Source organism: Ascaphus truei, chromosome 1 (genome assembly GCF_040206685.1).
Source record: "Ascaphus truei isolate aAscTru1 chromosome 1, aAscTru1.hap1, whole genome shotgun sequence".
Classification (NCBI taxonomy): domain Eukaryota; kingdom Metazoa; phylum Chordata; class Amphibia; order Anura; family Ascaphidae; genus Ascaphus; species Ascaphus truei.
In genome coordinates this window covers 168,540,626-168,564,000 of record NC_134483.1, presented here as the reverse complement: position 1 = coordinate 168,564,000, position 23,375 = coordinate 168,540,626, and the positions used below count along the sequence as shown (strand labels likewise).

At 42.5% G+C, this 23,375-nt stretch overlaps 1 protein-coding gene across 2 annotated transcripts in view; it reads right to left on the bottom strand.

Annotated features, from left to right (window-relative positions):
• The window catches only part of GDA (guanine deaminase), a 69,086-nt gene extending 46,645 nt beyond the window's left edge, over positions 1-22,441 (bottom strand). Inside the window, exons 1-4 of one of the 2 annotated variants that reach the window (XM_075598009.1) lie at positions 22,203-22,441; positions 10,216-10,304; positions 8,820-8,991; positions 4,818-4,905 (exon numbers count right to left, since the gene is read on the bottom strand). In XM_075598009.1, the coding sequence (XP_075454124.1) occupies positions 4,818-4,905; positions 8,820-8,991; positions 10,216-10,304; positions 22,203-22,310 (457 nt within the window). In that variant the 5' untranslated portion in view covers positions 22,311-22,441. The remainder of the gene's footprint in view (positions 1-4,817; positions 4,906-8,819; positions 8,992-10,215; positions 10,305-22,202) is intronic. The other variant, XM_075598017.1, reaches the window with a different exon arrangement.
• Between the last annotated feature and the right edge of the window lie 934 nt (positions 22,442-23,375).

Sequence of the window (23,375 nt, the reverse complement as noted above, 5' to 3'; positions counted from 1 at the left end):
AGAAAGTGCAGGAATAGTTCAAAATGATCCATTCCCAAGCTTCACATTAACTCAGGCAGCTGGATGGAAAATCCAGACCACAGATTACAATGGGTCTAGTTCTCCCTCACCTGCTCTCCTAATCACTAACACAGGTATTTAGAACAGAGAGGTTTGCATTTCACTCTCTCTCCTTAGAGCCTGGAGGCTGGGGGTATCGCTGCTCCCCGGAATCCAGTTCGGGGTGGACGGCCCCTCCAAGTATCACAGTACCAGAGGATTTGCCTGGACACTTGGGACCGTGTTCCCACCACGAACAGATAAGACAAAACAAAACAAATGTTTATTGCTGTTGCTAAAAGACTGTGCTGTATCTAGTGACCCTAAATGAGAGGGCATTGTTTTAAGCTGGGGAACCAGGTTAGTTGGCCCAGTTAGTTCGCAGTTAGAGGCTGATTCTGATGTGTAGCTAGTTCCCTGAAAGGGATAGGATTTCTTTATATGATTTGGTTTTTATTTCTTAAAAGTGACACTGTGTGAAATGCAAAGACACTGATATAAGTGAACGGCTGAATGAAAATGTCTGAGTGCCTCTAACCTACACATGTTAAAGCTGCAGTACCTTACTTGGATGAAAATAAAGCAGGCCGAAGCCTGACTTAAGCAATATAATACTTTGCATGATCCTGTTTGTTGTATATTTAACCCTAGAAGACTGTGTCGGGAAGAACCCAGACAGACGTCAGCACTACAAAAGAGGGGCGTTTGTCACATATGGTGAAGAATGCGGGTCGACACTAAAGTCTGTGGGTTTGCAAATAAATGCAGGGGTTTAAAATGGCTGCCCAGCTGAAGTAAAATACAGATGCTATGAGTGACGTCTGTCCCACTGTGTATATCAGTTGTGCTTCTAGCATACACAGAGAATGTGCGAAGTGTGGATGCAATAGCACCCTGAACCCAAAGAGAAAACCAAAATGTTTTGCTGAAGAATTTTTTTTTTTGCATCTAGCAAGTGCTGTTTGTAAAGCTAATGCCTTTTGCTGAAGTGAGTGAATTTGCAGCTAGCAAGGGCTGTATGTAAGTTGCTGAAGTGAGTAAAATTGCAGCTAGCAAATTGTCCCTGCCGGGTTTCTAAAATGGCCGACATGAAATGTTTGTTTTGTAATGTACATAATCATGAAAAACAGTGTCCCTTCAGGCCATACGATGATGATGACGACGACTCGTATGTGGCCCCTGGAGGAGAGCCGTACCCACAGATGAATTTAGTATGCTGGGCCTGTCATAAAGTAGGTCACATGGAAGATGTGTGCCCCAAAATTTTCACAGACAAACAGCTGCAAAAGCAAGCAACGCCCTATGAGTGCAAGCAAGATGTGGAAGCTGATACCAGTGAGTGTGTGCCCAGTACCACTGATATCTCTGGAGCTAATAAAGCAAAAAGAAAGAAGAAGAAAAAGAAAACTGTTCCTCAAGTCACAGGGGAAGTGAGCCACTTGAACCTGCGTTGTCAGGACATGCGTCAGAAAGGCACCGAGATGTGCTGCAGACCGGAGTGACCGGCAGAATTGTCATGGGAACAGTGGCAAAGGAAAAGGAGGAACAAAGGGAAGCTGAATCCTTGAACCAGGATAAAGAGGCTTTGGTTTCTGCACTCCAAGCAGCCCGCCATAATTATGAAGTCCTGTGGCAGGATTTGGTGAAGGAGCGAGAATGTTGGAAGAACGAGCAAGAATCTAACAATAAGGTGCGAGAAGCGAACGCCGAGTTACAGAGGTGTATACTTCCAGCTTTACAGGAGTACGAGGCTTTGAAGAAAACAGAGTCTCTCTTACGGAGTGAGCTGGAAGAGGTGACGACTAGGCTGGAAAAGGCCAACACCATAATTGCCACCATGGATGAAAAACAGATTAAGTCTGACAAATCGATTGCTATCCTAAAACAGAAATACGGGAAGGCTCTACAAGAGGTTCACGCGCTCAGCACAGAGTTGCAAAACTCACGCCTGGAGGGCCACGGTCTGAACACAGAGCTGGGAATGTTGAAGCAAACCCATGAGATTGCCCTAAGTGAGTTAGAGACTGTAAAGCAAGAAAATGAGAGTCTGAAATTGGAAAATTCAGATTTGACTGACCAAGCAGAAAAAGTAAAGAAACAGTTGACTCATGAAAAATTAGAAGTGCAGGAAGCACTACAGAATGCATTGATGCACGCTCAGAGCCAGCACCAGGAAGAAATGGACGCTCTGAGAACAGAATTGCGACATGTATGCACAAAACAGAATTCTCTCGTGGAGGAACTTAACGTTTTGAAAAAGGAGAAAAGCATTAGAATAATTCAGAAGCACTGCAAAGCTCTTATCCAAGGAAGAAGGGAAAGAGAAAATTATCGACGTAAACGTGCCGCAACTATCATCCTACAGGCTGCCTACAGAGGGATGAAAATTCGTCAGTTCAATCGCCGGAATAAAGCAGCCTGTGTTCTTCAATCATTCTACCGTGCCCGCATGGTACGAAACAGATTCCTCATTATGAAAGGAGCAACTATAAAAATCCAGTCTCTGACTAGGATGACACAGAACAGGATTCGCTATCAAACCCTGAGAAATGCATCACTGGTTATCCAGCGGTAATTCCGCCTGAATAAATATAGGCCTCAGGAAAGAGAGGCCCAAGACTACATGCCTGCCGACTACAAAGGTAAAATGCCACAGGGTACAGCCGGAGTTAGTGAGAGCTCCATCAATGTGAGGTGCTCCAGGTAATCAGTGCTTCATCTTCTAAGTACCATATAATTGCCCCAAAGGGAAAATCCCAAATCTCTGAGAGTGATGGTCGTGAGAAAATACATGGCAGTAAGAAGTACCATAAAGGTTCAAAGGTTGCAAAGCAAAAGCGACGAAGGTCAACGCTGGCCTTGAATTTTTCCGGATCTCGCCACTCTGGGCCACAATATAAAGACAAAGACTATCCGGCCCCAGAGTTCCGTCAGAAGCTAAAGAAACAGTCCTGTCATTTGCAGGTTGCAGCGGGTGTTGAAATGAAGTCAGAAGATGTAATGGACTGGAAGTCAAGAAAAAAAAAAGGAAAAATGTTTGGGAATGACCGATTTTTATGTTATATGAGTGGACTATGTCACTTAACTTTGCAAATAAGCTAGTGTAGTTATGCTATATTAGGCCTCTAGAATAAGCATTTTGAAATATTGCAATGTTATATTGGTTCTCTGTGTTGAAAATGTAGCTAAACTACAAATTACTATACAATGTTGATGGCCCTTAAGATTACAAGGCTGTAGTTTATAAAATTGTAGTAAATAATATTGGTAGCTTACAAAATAGGTTGGTAAATATATAATGAGGTTCATATTCTAGAGTAGAAAAACCCAGGGAGGTAATAGAAACTGTCTGGTTTTGTGAGTATATTTAGCATATCCTGGGTTATAAGAATGTGTGCTAGACATTTATTTCTCAAAATAGTTCCCTAATAGAGAGCAACAAAATATGGTTGCCAAGTATAGTCTCTTATGACGAAAACTATTGTCCATAATTGCCGTGAAAAAAAAAAAAAAGTTCATATTCGGGTCATGTGAATGTTTAATATTGTACTGCAGAGTTAGCTCAAGTATTTCAGGTAGGACGCTCACCCCAGTGAGGTCCATGGCCGCTCACCCCAGTAGGTGTGAGCTGGGGAGGGGGATATGTGACAAAGATGTTAGGCAGCTTTCTGCCCCGTTTTAGGTCAGAAAGTGCAGGAATAGTTAAAAATGATCCGTTCCCAAGCTTCACATTAACTCAGGCAGCTGGATGGAAAATCCAGACCACAGATTACAATGGGTCTAGTTCTCCCTCACCTGCTCTCCTAATCACTAACACAGGTATTTAGAACAGAGAGGTTTGCATTTCACTCTCTCTCCTTAGAGCCTGGAGGCTGGGGGTATCGCTGCTCCCCGGAATCCAGTTCGGGGTGGACGGCCCCTCCAAGTATCACAGTACCAGAGGATTTGCCTGGACACTTGGGACCGTGTTCCCACCACGAACAGATAAGACAAAACAAAACAAATGTTTATTGCTGTTGCTAAAAGACTGTGCTGTATCTAGTGACCCTAAATGAGAGGGCATTGTTTTACGCTGGGGAACCAGGTTAGTTGGCCCAGTTAGTTCGCAGTTAGAGGCTGTTAGAGGCTGATTCAGATGTGTAGTTAGTTCCCTGAAAGGGATAGGATTTCTTTATATGATTTGGTTTTTATTTCTTAAAAGTGACACTGTGTGAAATGCTATGACACTGATATAAGTGAACTGCTGAATGAAAATGTCTGAGTGCCTCTAACCTACACATGTTAAAGCTGCAGTACCTTCCTTGGATGAAAATAAAGCAGGCAGAAGCCTGACTTAAGCAATATAATACTTTGCATGATCCTGTTTGTTGTATAATTAACCCTAGAAGACTGTGTCGGGAAGAACCCAGACAGACGTCAGCACTACAAAAGAGGGGCGTTTGTCACAATATATATGCAGTGTTCGACAAACCTATACATTTGCACGCCCCGGGCGAGTGTATTTAACATCGTGGCGAGCTCCTATTGGCCCAAGCAGCACACGTGTGGTACTAGGTGGCGAGTAGATTGTTTTGTTCGTCGAGTAGATTTTTTGGTGATTTGTCGACCACTGTATATATATGTGTGTGTGTGTGTGTCTGTTTGTATGTATACTATATACAGTAAATTCTAGTTACAGTATGTTCCCTATAGCTAAAAGCAGACAATCAATGTTTATGTAAATGATAAGCTATGTCTTATTTTTATTGGATGTGGAATATTATTAATTCTGTACTTACATGTAAGATCAGCCAACACAAGTGAAGCATCTGTGTGAATTGTTGCAAAGTAGCATGCCGTTGTTGTGCCATTTTTTAATGTCCTCCGCTAAAAAACAAAAGCAGTTAACATACTTATCTCACTTAATCCCGTTACTCATTTCTGAATGCCTGCTTGCCAATTTTATTGGTAAGCACTGAATATTTATTAACGGAGCATCAAGTCAGCAAGACTGCTGTTAGCAAGTAAAAGGGCAACAGATCAAAACAGTTTATTTAATTACATTTTACTCATTTGTTTAAACTCATATGGCATACACTGTTGCCATCAATGTCATACAGCAACCAGAATGCCTTTCTCCACCAGGGTCACCACAACACACCTACTCACTGCCACACATCACCAACAGTATCTACTGTCTGACCACCACCACCACCACCTCATCCTTGGTCATTATAATTGGACAGCTTTTATGACACTTTTACCATAACAGCCTTCACCTACCCACTCCAACACAAAGAGCTCCCGAGACCTCCAAGCTAACATACCTTATACTAACATAACCTACATATACACAAGACATGTCTGGGACTGAGATTGGGACTCTGGTTGACAGGCAAAGCTGAGCTCAGCTGATGAGTGCCATTGTGCTACCTGTACTAGTACCCACTGCTCACATTAGTGTCTACCCCCAGATCGAAATACCTCCACCAATAGTACCACCTGAGACTTGCGAACAAACATATTCTTGTACCAAATGGACCCAACCACTAATATCAAAGAGCAGGATGGATGTCAGTTATATGGCCATGAGCAATACTCCTATGACTAGTGGCCTGACCGAGTCCCCTCTTCTGAAATACCCTCATCTGTGCTTTCCTCCTCAACTGGCATAAAAGTAGTAGCAGCAGCAACAACAATGCTACCCCAGTGTCATGCTCTTCCACTGTGGTGTACACTGGGGCTCTCAGTCCATGGCAACTCTTGCTTCAAGTGCCACCTATACTCACGCTCTAACAAAGATGAAGTTGAGGAAAAAAAACTCTGCCAGTGTCTGAACCCCTTCCTCTTGGGCTAACATCCCTAAAAAGCTGAATCCACTGCTAAGTGGCCATAGGGGGGACAGGGGAATGACGTGGTGGTATTGGAGGCAACAGTGGTGGTGGTGGTGGTCAATTGTGCCTTCTAGTCCACCTGATTCTAAGGCGTGGTGCATGAGAGACCCCGCTACGATCAATCTCACTCAGTCCCTTACTAACCCTCCTCCTCACCTCTTCTGACTCCCCTCCTCTGCATTTATATAAAGATATATAAAATAATCTATAACACACTATACAAATAATTAAATATAATATAAATCTAAAAGAAAAGGAGAAAATAAAGAATACAAAGATTAAAAAGATAAAAGTGAACCTATAACTACAACTAACTATGCTAAAACTGCAGAACTCAAAACAAAATGTAAACTATTAAAAAACAATTCAACTGTTAACATTAAATAACTGTTAAACCACAAAAACTATACACTATAAAATATATATATATAATATACAACTATATAAAAACTGATTCAACTATTAATAACTATATGAAACTATAACACAATTAACAAAGTAACTATTAGAATAACTAAACGATATAACAACAGAATACTACTATACTATACTATTATATAATTATACCTAAACAAAAATAACGATTTGATCATTTTTCTCTTTCTGTCTCTCACACGTAGGCTGTCACTCACGTTCTCACTTTTGCTCACTCTCAGGGCTGCCGAAAGGGGTGGAGCTCAGGGACACCCAGGGCCCAATATCCGGTATTGCCCACCTGGTTGGGCCCTCCTCCAATTCCAAGTCCAGACCCTTTCTCAACAGGTAAGGGCAGGGAGGGAGAGCAGCAATAGTGAGTGAGAGAGGGTGCAGAGGCGTGACTGAGAGAGAGGGTGGGAGAGTGAGTGAGAGAGAGGGGGAGAGAGAAAGAGAAGGGAGAGAGGGGTGTATAGAGAGAGAGGGGAGAGAGGGGAGAGGGGAGTGAGAGGAGGGGAGAGAGGGAGGAAAGAGGGAAAGGAAGGGGGACAGTGAGGGAAGGAGTGAGAAAGCGAGGGGAAGTTAGAGAGAGAGGAGGGGTAAGAGAGGGGGAAGTTAGAGAGAGGGGTAAAAGAGAGCGGGGGGAGGAAGAGAGAGGGGAGAGTGAGTGAGAGGGGGAGTGAAAGAGTGGGAGAGAGGAGAGTGAAAATGAAAGGGGAGGAGTGAGAGGGACAGAGAGAGACAGATGGTGAGTGAGAAAGATGGGGGAAGTGAGAGAGAGAGAGGGGCGTGAGAAAAAGAGAAAGAGGGATAGTGGGGAGCGCAAACGTTTGGAGCTGCGCCCCCCCCTGCCTGCTCACCCTCGCTCTCGCACCCCTCTACCTGGTTTGGCGGCGTCAAATTACGCTGTCACGTCACGTGACCCTGTTGCCATGGAGACAGACGTGTGACGTCAATCCGCATGACACCGTGGTGTCATTTGGTGCCGCATTGCCATGGTGACGCATCACAGCAACGCGTCTAACCCTGGTAAGTGAGTTGCAGAGGCCTCACGCGATCCCCCGGCATTTAATTTAAATGCCTCGGGGAAGAGCGTGGGGGCTCTGCAACCGCCCGCGCCCCCCCTAAAAATCATTTACGCACCATGTTATCGGAGCTCTCTGAATAGCTACACATGCAAACTTGCTGGAAAATTAACAAAAACTATCGATACGTCACTTATCGGAAATACCTGAATAGGCCCCAATGACTCTTTATGGAGTTCTTCAATAAACTGCGATAGTGATGTATGGGGCAATTTTGCATACATAATATAATATACAGGTAAGCCATGTTTAATTGCCGGTAACATACTCATCTGGCATTGCTATATGTAATCCCCAAACGGCGGTCTTAGACCATTCTTGGGATCTTTTGGACTCTGATACCATTCCCCACACCTGAATATCTTCACTAATATATATTTTTTTATATACTACGCTATGAGTTGTGCGTTTTTTCCTCTTGTTTTTCTATAGTTTCTTGAGATGTTGAGCCATCTTTGTGGATAGCAGCCGACTCTACCTATACATCCTGTGTAAGGTCACGTATTCACCCAGTCTGGCACATTTACTCTTCACCATATTTCACTATATTAGTTATTCACTTGACACAAGCATTTGGTGCGCTATTCATTGTTTTTTATTGTACTCAATTTACCTTTGATCTGGTAAAAGTTTGGTACCCAATACTATTTTAATGAATTCTTGAGTAATATGAGTCTTTGAGAAAATTGCAGCAAAAATGCAAAATGTAAGAGCAGCAATATATCTTTTAAATGCAATTTAAATTATTCGCAATTTGCTGTGTAAAGCCGCACACTCATATTCTCTACCAACCATAACTGGGGAGTCCCCTAGATAAGAACTGCCACTGCCTTTCTATTTGAAGTTGTTGAGTCATGAAATAATCTTAAAATATCAGCTTTTCTGTCAATAAATAAAATAAAAGTCTCCATTACACATTACATTCCCATTATTCCTAAACTTTCCTTGCCGGTGAACTATTTTCTCTTCTAAAAATTGCCAGAGTCATTCATTAGAAGATAGTAACTTCTTTTAACCCTGGGATACTCACTTGTAATAATGCAGTACAGTAGTTCTGCTCTGTTGAACGCACAACAAAGATTTTTTGGGGAGGCTTCTTCTTTATTAAGAGACACATGCGACGTGTGGATGGACTGTTACAGTAAGTGCTTTAATAATTTACCTCAAATTCAATGAACCCCATGACCCAATCTTTATGAAGCATTGTGTCTTCATCAAACAAACAAAAAAGAAACCAATGTAAGGCAAGCGCAAATTACTGCAGATGTATATTGCTTGTTTCACACTGCAGAAGACCTGGTTGTACTACAGTAGCAGTTGATTTATATACTGGAACGAAAACATTTATTATTAACACACATAGTGATGAAATCATTATAGTAACTATATGACAAGGAATAAAGCTTACCACAACTTTACTGTATAGGTCTTTAGCAAGCTGTAGATCTGTGTACTTTTCTTCTGTTGGGAATGTAGTATGCTCCAACCACTCTAGAAGAGGTCTGTCCATTGCTGAACCCATGAATGAGTATTGAGGTGCATGAATGTGGGTGTCAACCATTCCTGGCATGAAGAATTCACTGAAAACAGATAGTATATGTCAGTAAAAAATGTACAGCATGATTTAAGTGGGTAATAGATGGACATACCACATGAATGTTCACATTTTTAAAAGAGAACCAGAATGAGGCATTATAAAGTGTGACTATGTGACAACTTTATTGTAGTTCAAAGTTCTAGTAGCCATATTGGTCCTGGAGAAACACAGATTCAATGAAGCGTGTGGTACCTTTTTAGAGGGATATGGTAAGTGTATCCTCGAAATTGATGGAAGAGCCTGCACCCCAGAGGTCTTTATAAAAAGTGATTTAATCCATAGGAATCGACATTTTGGACATTTTGGTCATTAACTCTGACCTTTCTCAAGGTCATGACAAAGGTAAATCACCTTTTATAAAGACCTCTGGAGTGCCAGTTCTTCCTTCAAATTCAAGGATACACTTAACATATCCATGTCCCCGCTGCGGGCTGATTTCCAGACACCAGAGGCAATTAATGCCATCGGGTGAGTGCACCTACTTTCCCTTTCTGTACATTTTAGAGAGCCAATATTAGAGTCTTTGATAGAAGAAATATATTGTACAGAGCTTTCGAAACTTCATAAGGCCTGGGAACTAGTGCAGTCTGGATCAGACCAGGGCACAGAGCAGGACTGCCAGATAGGCAGCGAGCAGTGATTATGCCTATGACTGTTACTATTTAAAACTAAGATTGCATTTACTATTTAAAACTAAGATTGCATTAATCCTGCATTCTCTCACTGGTGGCTGCTACAGCCTGGTGAATACACACTACATACAGTATGTGTAACAGCTTAAGGTAATTGTTGTGGTTTTTCTGATACTCAAGCATTGTTAAGAATTTGCAAATCTTGCACTGGTACAATAAATGATGATAACTATTCAGAAAAGGTAAGAAACTTAGGTGCCTTTTATGTTGAAAGTAAATACCAAATGTTTTTGAGGAAACAGTGTATAAACATGAGTTCCATTGACCACAGTATGTAAATATGAGAGCTTGTTAAACAAACAACTGTAGTTCACGACCAGTGTAACAGGCAACTTTAAAATAGGGAAAGGTTAATGTCAATACACTGGAGGCTTAGTTACCAATAATAAGCAGCATCAAGCAAAAATTCTAACTGTCTGTAAAATTGTAGTTATGTAAACATAAGCATATATGTAAATCATATGTCAATGTGGTTGAGTCGGCAACACTAGAAATATTAGCAAATACATATTTACTTCTTGCTGAGTTCTTCCATCTTCCTTTCATCAAATCCCCACTTTATAGCCAATTTTGCTAGTTCCCGGGCATCCTCTAAAAATAAAATCTAAAAAGGATAAAACCTGCGTTATTGCATCGGTACATATTCCATTGTACTGAAAAGAATAATTACTCATCATGCAAGATATTATCATTTGCAAGGAGTACTAAATCTTTACTAGAAACCGTTACTATGGAAATTTCTGATCATCCCTCCAATGGATACTTGTAATTTCCCATTGAGGATACTTATTATTGTAAATTGCTATAAGGCAGAAGATACACCGCTAACACAGAGGCTCCCTATGGTTCCTGCTTACTATCAGGAACAGTCTCTCGGTGTAGTCTCCCCTAATCCCAATACACTCACTCTCTGCCAGGCTCAGAGGGGGACATTTCTGTAAGGCCTCTCAGTCCTTCCAGAGTAGGATCTATATTCAGAGCTTTCTGACCTGCTTGACTATGCCCCACTCCCTCTGGGTCTGCCCTGGCACATCACTATTCCCCAGGTTCTCTGAAACGGTTTGGTGTGTGGTGATGGGTTGAAATGTGAGTAACTAAATCAGTACTGTAGTATTAGATAATACTGTCTGCTATTTTTTTTTTTTTAACTCCTAATGTCATTTTTGAATGTCCTGATCATTCTTTAGTTGCTACAGCAACCATTAAGAAAGTTATATCCACTTCCTCTTTTGAAACAGGCTCCGACACACACCTTTTCCTTGACGACAAATTTTCACAACAGATCTGTTGCTTTGTTACAAACAGCAGACTGTCTTACTCTGAAAGCTGGGATAATAATGTGTTACACGTAGTAATATAATGTTACAGATCAGCTGCAGCATTTCACAGACTGCAGCACAAACTTAGAAGGTGGCCTTTTGTTTGGCACACAATCATGATTTTTTCAGATTTATAACTATAGCACCAAACAATTACGAGCTTAGGTAAGAATGTCAAATTTTACAGTCACATGCGTTACATAAAAATAAGAAAAATAAATAAAAAATAAATAAAAAAGTGGGAATGTAGTATTGCTGCATTAACCACCCCCTTGGGTCCCCGATGTGTGTCAGTATGTGGGATTATGCAGTGGGCTCCTAAACCTGGGCAGACAGTTGTCAGGTCACAGCGGTCTCATACTGGGTAATCATTTTCCCAAGATTATTTCCCAGCAACACATTAGCAGGAATATCATCCATTACTCCTACCTCCCATACACCCTGCCGAGCACCCCAATCCAGGTACACTTTTGCCACAAATAAATCGTGTGGTCTCCTCCTGCCACTCCCACATGCATGGTCTGTCTATGAATGATTTCTTCAGTTTCAACCACCCTGGGGAACACCAGGGTTGCCACCTTCTATTGAAGGCTAACCCGGAGACTTTTTGCAATAAAAAATCTACATTTATTTATATATATTTTTTCTCTCACCTGCAGCATTTCCTGGCATCATCTCACCCTGCATGGTCCAGTCAGCATGATTCCGCGACATCCAATGGCGCACGTTGCTATGACAACGTGACGTCAAGGAGTAAGGCAGCATCAAGTTGCCATGACAACGGGACACCTTATGGCGCTGAGGCGTTACGTGATGCACCATTGTCATGGCAACGGAATGGTGCATGGCACCGTGATGTCAGGCAGCATCCCGTTGTCATGGCAATAGGCATCACATGACGCCATGATGTCACGTAGCATCCCATTGTCATGGCAACGCTGCACAATTTGACGCCGCGCAACCATGTTGATGGGATTTCCAGGGGGAGATGCCACGGTCCAGAGATTTTTCGGGTAAACCCGTAGCCCTGAGAGAAACGTCCGAAACCCGTCATTTACGGGTCAAACCTGGAGTGGTGGCAACCCTTGGTAACTGTAGCACCTGAGTTCCTGGGTCAGTTTTTGCCTCACAGTGACCGGCTGTAAGTGGTCATCTATATTAGCTGGCCCGCAGACACCACATATGCAATCGGGTAAGCTCCTGAGGAGCGATCCCCTCCAAGTGCAGATGCAATTTTCTTCTTTGATGCTTTAGAGCAGTCTCCATAAAACCTCTCAGCCAATCGGCTTACATTGAAGGGTTTAAATAGTCATGTATGATTCAATGCCAAGCATTCCTTCATGAAGTAGTCTACATACTATGAAACGCATAGGATTGTTCTTTTCAAGCTTTACCATTTCGCCCTTCCCTACCACTGATGTGCAGCATAATATTGGCTCCCTGAATACCCGGTACGGCCACTTTGTGTGGCGCAATACTGATAAGTCATTAGCCGCTGTGTGACAGCGTAACTATAGAGTGTAGGGCTGGAGGTTTTCTTTATATACACCTGTATTTTATTATACCCTGTTTTGCCAGTTATGTAACTCAATGCTTCCTTGACTCAACCTGCATGACCACGCTTGTGTGATACTTTGTAGTGAAGTCAAAAGGTTAAAGTTACTCTGTTTTTTCTTAAAAAGTTTTTATTCATAACGCCATGGACATTGCCTGCTGACTCCTCAATCAGGAGAATCTCCTCCCCTTCTACATTGGTGGAGACATGTTTGCTGTGTTCTGTCCCTGCTCGGTGCAGGTCGCACTGTAGTGTGTCGGAGGGTCCGTGAGCAGATCTAATCCAAGTTCCAGCGGTGTGATCCGATCGTCTTCTCCAGTGCAGGAAACTGTTACGATGCGCGGAACACACTCCCTGCGGCGTGTTCCTTCCTTACCTGTTTACTTCTGATTGCCGCCCTCTAGCTGCGAGTCAAGATCCTGTGTCTTTAAGGATTCTGAAGCAAACAATGCCAACTTGCTTCCTGGCAAATCCTGCCCTCTTTCTCCTGACAGGAAGTAAGCCTCTCTCTGACTTTCTCATTGCTAACAGCTGCCGCTTCCTTTTATAAGCAGTCAGTGGCTACCTGCCCAGGGTCCTGCAAAGTACTACCCCAGTACTCTATGCTGTTCCTGCCTGAACTTCCTCTGGGACCTGTACTCATCTCCTTTGGATTCCGGAAGACTGGGACAGTGACTCATTCTACCACTGAGGTTAGTTTACCGTCGGGTAGTGTAGGACCTGCTGATAGGGTTTACCTTGACGTGGTAGCAGGCTTACAATACCTTGGCCAAAGTATTCAACTAAACAACCCTTAGTTTGAACTTAGTATTTGCTGCACTCTTCTGTTACTGGCACTATGCCTTTAAAGAGGCTGATGTCCTCCAAGAAGCAATTTTATTGTTACCTTGTGCTCTGGACTCTACCTCCCATGCTCCTCTCTAGTTCTCGTTATTAGTATCTGAGTATCCTGAGGCCTGCTGCTACTCTCCATGCAGAGGCCTGTTCCAGACTCCTGTGCTGAAGCGTTGGCTTTCCCCCACGTTGGTGCCTGTGAACACGTGCATTCCCGCTCTGCTGCCAGAGCATGCGCACACATGCAGCTGAGCTAGTCGTGTCCCTGAGCTTGGCTCCGCATCTCCGGACGCGTCGCGCATTCTCCTGCGCGCGACGCGCTCACGTGACTACGTGCGCCGATTCCCATCTGTGCGGCAACTCACTCCCATTCGTGTCTCCTGCACTTCCCCACCTTGCTATCGGGTCCCTTCCTTTCCCTCAGCTTGTGTGTAGGAGCACAAGCGTGACAGAAACACCATCTGATCGTCCTCTCCAGTGCAGCAAACCCATGTTAAAGTTACATGAAATGCGTAAAAGAACTTCTTTGAAGTACTGTAGTGCCGACGAGTATTCTAAAACAAACCTGGGGCAATCCCCAACAAGACCTGGGTACATGCTGGGTACATGCTGGGTACATGCTGCAACATTTCAGTTACATTTATGCAGACAGACTAATGGCCCATCAGATTAACAGCGGGGGTCCCTGGCAGTCCCATTCAAACTGAATGGGACTGCCAGGGACCCCTGCTGTGTTAATCCGATGGGCCATTACTCTCTGCAGAAATGTCACTGAAATGTTTGCAGCCTGTACCCAGCATGTACCTGGTGGTAGCCCCAGATTTTCCAAGGCAAATTTAAGGCAAGTTTTAGAATACTTGTCGGCGCACCTGTATGCCTAATACTCACCTGTTACATTGATTGCACACAAAAATTTGCATTTCTAAATGTTGGAGAAACGTAACTGGTGCAAGTCTGGTCCCGGCTAACTTCCAGGTGGCCAGTGACAGTGATGAAGGGAATGACTTTGAGGGTTTTACAGAGGAAGAAGTCACCGTCGCCAATCTATTCTTTGAAAGATACGTTAATAAAGGCCTGACAGAAAATGACATGGCCAATGCAGAAAGATTACTGGAACCGTTCGTTGATAGGGAAAGTGGGGCCATGATAGAATCTTGGGTAGATGGGGACAACAGCTGTCCTACGTAACTAAGTAACGGAGGTTGCCAAAAGTTTTAAGAAACGAGTTCCTGGGGCTGCGGTTGGGCAGCCGCAGGTGTAACGTCGCGGGTGTTTGACCCGAGTTATTGTTTGCCATGCCAATAAGTTGGCAAAGCATGAGTCCTGACTGTTTGGGCCACCCAGTGAGCCCTAACTTTTTTCGTTTTTATGTGTTAGTTTTGTACAGTTATTATTGTTCTTTCTTCCCCTATGTGTCTCCCATCACCTTCAATAACAATAAGGCTTTATGGTTAGACTCCGGGTACCAGAAAGGAATAAGTTATTAGCTTTCCACCACCACAATGATGGATACCCTTAAAATACTATCCCACAATGTTAAAGGGATCAGCAGCCAGGCTAAACGCCGGACGGCTTTCTCGAACTATAAAAAAGAGCATTCAGATGTTACCTTTTTACAGGAGACTCAATTTCCCAGGTGACACCAACCCACCTTTTTACATAAACAATTCTCCCAGGTATTTTACTCATCTGCGGTAGTCAAAAAGAGAGGTGTGGCGATAGCTTTCAATAACAACACCCCCTTTCAATAAGAAATCAAGAAAACAGATAAAGAAGGGCGATTTGTACTCCTGACTGGTCGGATATGTGGGACTGAGGTCACACTGGTTAACATTTATGCACCAAACTAAACAAGGGTCCCCTACTTTGAAAACATTCTAGACCTAATCCAGGAATTTAGAAAAGGCCTTCTGATTGTGGCAGGTGACTTCAACTTAGTCCGATCCCCTAAACTAGATAGATCCTGAGTCGAGAACAAATCGCCCGACTCGCAAGAGTCAATATTGCTGGCTAATCTGTTAGTGGAATCACAGACTGTGGATATATAGAGGTCTCTTCACCCTACGGAAAGAGACTACATGTTCTATTCTGCCCCCCATAAATCATACTCTAGGACTGACTGTATACCTCACTAGGTCAAACCAACCTCCTGATTTGTTTAGGGAGCTCATGATGGTGAATAAATAGATAATTCACCATCATTAACTCCCTAAACAAATCAAGATGTTGGTTTGACTATACATATGTCAAGTGATAGTTTTTATTTACCCCTTCTGGTCGATTAACATAATTTAGAAGAGATTAAGACAGGGGGGTTCTACAAATATGTTTTCTTTGTTAATATATATTTTAAGTTTATATATTTTTATAATGTTATGTGTTTGTATTTCACAGCACACTATGTGTTCACCCTCTGTGCTGTGCATAATTCTACGCTCTGGCTTTTCTTTCTCCCACCCCGCACTTGGGGTATTCTGTGAGCCTCTGACGTGACGGTTGGTATTGCGCAAGCGCACTCTGCCGATGGTCCGGAGCTCACTGTGTCTGCTCCCACTGCGGGGAGGGACTAGTGTCTTGCAGAGCGCAGTTGCGCGCGCACTTAGAGCCCCAGTGAGGTATACAGTCAGGGCCATTTGATGACGTGCTCTCCCACGCCCCACGGCCTCCATTGACATTGAGGACGCTCCCTCAGTTGGTTACTGCGCAAGCGCGTGCTACTGGGGGTTGCTAGACCACGCATGTCTCCGGATTGGTAGTTGGGGGCGGAGTTAGTCACTGTCGTCTCTGTGTCTGAATATACTGATTAGGTGTATACACAACAGAAGACCATTAGCAATCAAAGTGGGTGGATCGCATGTGAGCTGTGAGTATTGGCTGGTTATGTCAGTTTGTGTCTATATACAGTATATGTTAATAAAGTTGTGATATGTATACCTTGAGAAAGCGCTCTGTGAGCATGAAACGTTGGTAGGGCTCTCCATTGCCCTGTTTTTCCATGACCAATAAATAATCTTTTTATGGGATACGCACCCTCCTTTCTACATTTTTGATACCTACAGTAGTGCTCTTCCAGTTTTCTCCTTCTCTACTAGCCTACCCCTTGGACGGAAGCACACCTGGGGACCCCTCACCTTTGGATCGCATGGACTGTGCAGCACTCAGAGTGAGTCAATCGCTTGCTACATGTTTTCCTGTTCAGGACTTTATTTAGACAATTGGTACGTTATAGGGTGTTATTATGCTCAATCTTCCTGGTGTTATTGTTAACAACAGCGTCACTTATTAGTGAGCTTACCATCCGGGACTGCAACCCAGTACCTGTCTTCTATCAAGTTTATGTTTAGGGGTCCCCCCTACGAGTACCTGGTTATTCATTCATTCATTTATCCTACTGTTGGGGTCTTTAGCATTACGCAGTCACATGGTCTGTCTAAAGCTAACATACATCCTATTACATGGTCAGACCATGTGTTAATAGATATCACAACACAGAAAAAAAGCGCAAACCCAAACCACCTAATTGAATAATACAACATTTATATCACCATTTGGGGAGATGCAGCTGGTATGAGAGTGTTTCTCAACACCCTTATATAGACGCAACAAGAACACTACAAAGTGCAAAACTTCCCTCAGGCATGTAAGATAAGGATAAAAGAAATCATAGTACAAATGTGTATTACACAAACAAAATCTTAATAAAAGGCTGAATGCCCACTCACGTGGTAGAAATTTAATTCAGGCGTTTCCAGATCAGAAAAAGGAGGAGGGGACACAGGGTGATTGTGGCCCTCAGAGAATTCACTTAACTGCACACCACTAGGTGTAAAAATTAACTTTTATTGAGTAATTACTTAAAACATATATTACCGTGGAATTGTGTAACGTGAGTTAAAAATAGATTAGATCAAAAATATCGAACATCTATGCCAACACATAAATATAGCTGACTATCCCAATTGCCCTGCTAATGAAGGTGGGATATGGGTGGCATATGATGCTATAAGTCAGGGTATGATCCCCTCTGGGTCAGCTAACAGACCAGATGGTAAGTTTAAATTAGCCAGCGAGACTATATGAAATTGGTAAATGAGTAACCAGCCCTGCTAGTCTAGTGATATAGTATTATACACCTCTATAAATCATAGCATACGTTTAATAGGTGCATAAACTATGAGTGAAGAGCTAACACTCACAGCAGCAAAGGTGATTAGTCTCAAGCACATGTACTGCAGAGGTGCATGGTGCACTAGGTAGGAGGTGAAGGCAAAGACTCACTGGCATATAAACACTGGACTGATCTGGAGCAGATAATAGATAGGAACTCTCCCGGACCATAAACAAAGAGAAAAGGAAATATAGTGTAACACAGTTTAATTTAAAAACACATATATGAGCAGTGAGTCCATCAAACTCACATGCTCCCACAAGAACACAGGCAGATTGACCACTCTGGGTCCAGAAGGATTTACCCCTCTTCTCTGCCTATCTCTAGACGCCAAAAAGGCCTTTGATAGACTCAACTGGGATTTCTTGTTCTCTGTATTACAACATATGGGTTGTACAGGTCAATTCCTACAAGCGGAATTGAGAAAGACCAGTCATTGATTGAAACGCGTGGGAGGTTTTATACTGTTCACTTTTGTATGCTGCAATAAAGATTTTTCACTTTTTTTCTACATTGGGACCACAATTTTGTATTTTTGTTTGATCAAGCAAGCGATCAGGATCAGTTTGTGTGTGCCCTGGAGCCTGTCTCTTTCTGTGCCTGCATTTGGTCTCTGGAGGCACCCATCTGAGGGGAGAGGGAGGAGCTTACACTGCGGACGTACAGTGCTACTGATTGCAGGAGTTTGAAGTAGGCGCACAGACTGGAGCACACAGGAAGCTGTGAGAGGTGGTTTCCCCATTGCCAGACCCTCCATGGGAGCTTTGAATGGAGCATATGCAGAGCATTGTGAGGTTGGTTTTTCCCTTTGCCTGACCCACCGTGGGAGCTCTGCGTTTAATATACATCTAGCAGTGAGAGGTGATTTCCGCACTGCCTGAACCTGTAAGTACTTTCATGCTGTCTGCATCATTGCACTGTGAGGGAGGAGGATACTAGAGGGTTTCAACTGAAGATATAGAGGACTTACACTGCCCCCTTTCTTTACCCCACCTCCTCCCTTGGATGTCGCCTATTTGATTATGCTTCCCAATTACTCTCCCCCAACTGATTCCTTCTGATCACACATATCCTGTTTCATTCCATCTATACCTGGAGCGCATGGCAGATTTCTACAGTGGTTGTCCCTTATCCCCTCTATTGTTTGCACTTTCAATAGAGCCTCTGGCAGCTACTATGAGACTGAATTCCAACATCTCAGGGATAACTTGTAACGTTAATTACAAAATGTCCTTATTCGTGGATGATGTGTTCTTGACCCTCACACTCCCCTTAATATCCCTCCCGAACCTCTACCAATCTCTTGAGAGCTTTGGAAGTAGGTTGGGCTTTAAAATCAACCACACCAAATCCCTAGCACTGGCGGCGAACATGCCCAGCGACACCATCAAGCTTCTCAAACTTAGCTTCGATTTCTCATGGCAAACTCACTACATCCCCTATCTAGGAATTAATATTACAAAATCATATGAAACCATATACAAATGTAATGACCTAAAACGAATTAAAAACCTAAAGAAAGATTTGGAATAATGGAGCAAATACAATATCTCATGGACCGGCAAAATACTATCTGTTAAAATGAATCTTATAATGTATTTTTTCCGTACTCTCCCCATTAAGATACCACTTAAAGATCTAGAGTAGGGGTGCGCAAAATGGGAGGCTCACCCCCCTGGGGGGGGCAAGATTATTCAGGGGGGGGGGCGTGGACATCTCCTACTTGATCTTTGGTGACGCGTCGCCATGGCAACACATCAAATGACGCAGCGGGATCATGTAACGTGTGTGTTGCCATAGCAACGCACGTCAAATTATGCCGCAGGGGTCACTTGACGTGACGTTACATGACCCACAAGTCATTTGACGCTGGATATTAGGTAAAGGGAGGCGCAAGCACAAGGGCTGGCAGGCAGGAGGGGCGCAGCACAGAAAGTTTGCGCACCCCTGATCTAGAGGATCTCCAATCCAGTATTACTACATTTGTATGGAACAGGAAACACCCAAGAGTTAGGAGAAAGGTACTATATAGGCCTACTGGGATGGGGGGGGGGAGGGGGGGGTTAGCTCTGCCTACTAGGATGTGGGGGGGGTTAGCCCTCCCTAATCTACTGAAATACTATCAGGCCTCCCAACTGAGTCAGCTTCTGCTATGGGTAGATATAGAGAATGCTTAGTCCAAACCAGCGGACATCAAATCCCTTTTATGGCTAACCAAATCAAACGGACCGCCAAATACTCTATCCCATTTAGTGATTAGACACTCGCTGAAACTGTGGGACTGCCTGAAATTTAAATTTAAACTCACAACAGAGTGTTCCCCTATGATACCGGTCTTTGACAACCCAGACTTTAACCCAGGTAGAGCGACAGGTGCATTCCAAGCCTGGAGGGCGGCCGGCATTGTCAAAGTAGGAGATCTGTTCTCTTTCTGTAGGTTTATCCCATTCCCAGAATTACAAAAAAATAGAAACCAGCCCCCCTGAGATATTTCGCTACCTGCAGGTAAAACATTTTGCCACACAATATTATAGGGTCGGTGTGTTGCCTGCCTCCACATATTTTGAAACGCTTTATAGAAACCGAGCTCTGGAGAAAGGTATGATATCCGCTCTGTACCACATTCTAATTAGCTCGGATCCAGGTGGCAAATATCTCTATATGCTGAAATGGGAGAAAGAACTAGGAGAGGTCCTCGATGAGGACTGGGCAGCTACAGTATATGGGAAGTTGCAGCAAAAAGCTCGATATGAACTGTGGTAAAAAAGAATTCCTACAAATTACTATTTTGCTGGTATATGACTCCGTTTAGGCTCCATACAATATTTAATTCCCATTCGCCATCATGTTTTAGAGGCTTTGGACAAAACGGTTCAATGTCACATATTTGGTGGAGATGTCCAAAACTGGCCCCCCTATGGAAGCTTGTCTTCCAACTTATTAATAGGTTGTTAAATGTTAAATTGAAACCTGACGCATGGGTTGCCCTCCTGGGAAGACCTATTCAACATATGCTGCCAGCCTCAGCCGATCTGATCGCCCATATCATGTCAGCCACAAGATGCTGTAACGCGCTGTCCTGGAAAAAAACAGGAAGCTCCCTGTCTAGCCCTGGTTAAACGTAGGATATGGCATATCTCTGTTATGGAAAAGCTCACTGCATTCCTGAGAGAGAAATGCCAAAAGTTTTCCCAGGTATGGGATCCTGGGTTCGCTGGAAAAGGGGGGCAGAGAGACAACAGAGAACTGGCCTTTATATAGGATGGAAACATTGTTCCCCCTGAGGTTGTTCAGGCAAGGCTTGGAACAAGGAATATTTCTTATAGGTAATAGACACAGGAAAATAGACCAGTTAAAACCCTAAAAACTGATAAAGAAAGTGCTCCCTCTCTCCCCCTCCTTTCCTATGTATTTGTCTGGTCTATTTATTATTTAAACGTGTTGTTATTAGTAGTTGTTAATTTGACCCCATCATCACTGTTCCAGTTTAAATGTATGCGAAAACTGCTTGTTGTGGTCCTGAATGTTCCCTTTTTATTTTCTGTATCCCATTGAAAACTGCAAATAAAACAGCCAATACATGAGGTGTGAGACTTGAGACTTTCATCGGGCAATTATACCTTTTTATTCTCTATTTTTAATCAATTTTTTTAATCAATTTTTATTAATTTGTTTTGTGTGAGTGCACAATATTGTATTGCATTGTTTATAATCATTTAAAGTGATTTATAACGTATTTATTTGCATTGCGCCCTTCGCATTCTTTTCTTCTTTATGAGGTTTTCTACTGTATATATAAGAGGAGTGGTCCCCTCTTCTGTGGGGCTGCATTAAACCATCAACCGTAAAGGAGGAATATCTCACACTAAGGAGGAGATCAAAATATCCTCATACACTCATCTTAGTGTCTTTTGGGTGTAATCTTAATAAGTTACACTCAGGGAACTAATAAGGTGCCTATACTGTATATGTGCAAGCTATTGGTCTGCATCTCTAAGGGATAGTGCTATCAGTGGTTATTTGCACCATGCATGTGCTCATTTCACTATACTTAAATTGATATTGTTTTTGATCTTTTATATTCTTTCTGTTTCTTGTTGTTCCTTTGGTCAGTGAGTGTCACTGGAGGGTTACATCTGGTCATTTATATACTGTACATTCCTCAGATACATATATGTATTCTGCAACAACTTATGTAGAATAGCTTATACTATACCTAGCTCACCCCTGATGCACTTAGGTGCATGTACATCTGTACACATTGTTTTCCTGTAAAGACCTGGTGTGTCTGTTACCTGCTTACTAATATATCCACTTCTTACAGCTTGCACTCAGGCACATATACTTACTTTTGTGGAGTGCCATTATGTTCTCTTCTTATATATAGAGTGTGTGTGTGTGTGTGTGTGTGTGTGTGTGTGTGTGTGTGTGTGTGTGTATATATATATATTATATATTTGAATAATATTACATTTTAACATATATTACCCTATTAAAAAATAGAAACATAAAAATATGAGATAAATACAAAAATACATTTTAAACCCCACTTCCCAGCCGGCTTCTGCTGTCTCTGCAATCTACTGTATCTCAGACATGCACAAAGGAGTAGATAGTGAAACTTACTTTCCCAGTGCTGCCAACACCCAGAATATGATTTTCTAAGATCTCCATGTCACAGCTACCGGTTGAATGTACAAAAGTGCCTCTGAAGACATGATGCACAGTGTCCATGGCTCAGCAGCAGTAACAGCAGGTGTCTACAGTAAATGCAGGATCAGGAGAGTTACTGCAGAACCGAATGCTTGTAATGTACTGTACTGTACATACACGGGGTGGAGGCTGGTCTCCCTGTGCACCAATCACAGCTCCAACTACACATACTGTAAGTATCTCATCCTCTACTACCACCCCCTTCACGAACATTTTAGCCATCTCATTGCATCAATGGCTGGTCATGGTCAGCAAAAGGTTACAAATAAAAAAAAGCTGCTAGAATATTAGAGCATCTCATACTTTTCAAAGGAAACCTATCGCGTTTGAATAGGGATTTTCTCTGTGCCCTATGATTATCTTTGTGAACCAGTTGGCAACACCCAAACTTGTCATTATTTGTACACGAAGATCACCTGTTCTATTACCCAAGGGAAAAAGCAATATACTGTATGTAGTTAATCCTGTTGGGGTACATGTTAAGTTGTTGCTTGACTGATTTAGCAAATCCCACATATTGTATATGAACAGGTGTGTGTGTATACACACACACAAAAAAATAATAATATATATGTATGTATGTATGTATGTATGTATGTATGTATGTATGTATGTATATATATATATATATATATATATATATATATCTGTAAATGGCACACCATTTCATCCTGCAAAAAGTGTGTGTATGAATATACAGTATGAGCTGAGTGTTCAAAGATCAATGGTGTTCATTGCTCTTGTCTTCTGCTAAATTCGATGAACATGCTAAAAGATGAACTTTGCCGTGTAAAATCACAGTTTGGATAAACAAAGGCTCCACTCACCCCGGTCAGCTGCATACTGCTGAACCACTGTGCATAATTTATTTCATGTCTTTTTTACATTCATATCTATTGCCGCATACTCTGTTGTACCAAAAATAGATGGATTGACTGCACACACAAAATTCAAAGAAAATATAAAAATATATATCTAAAAAAAAAGGTAAACAAAGTATTTAGCTGGTGCTTAAACATGTCGAGTAAATCTACCACAATAATCTACTCATACTGTATGTAGTCAAAAAGAAATATAAAGCATGAA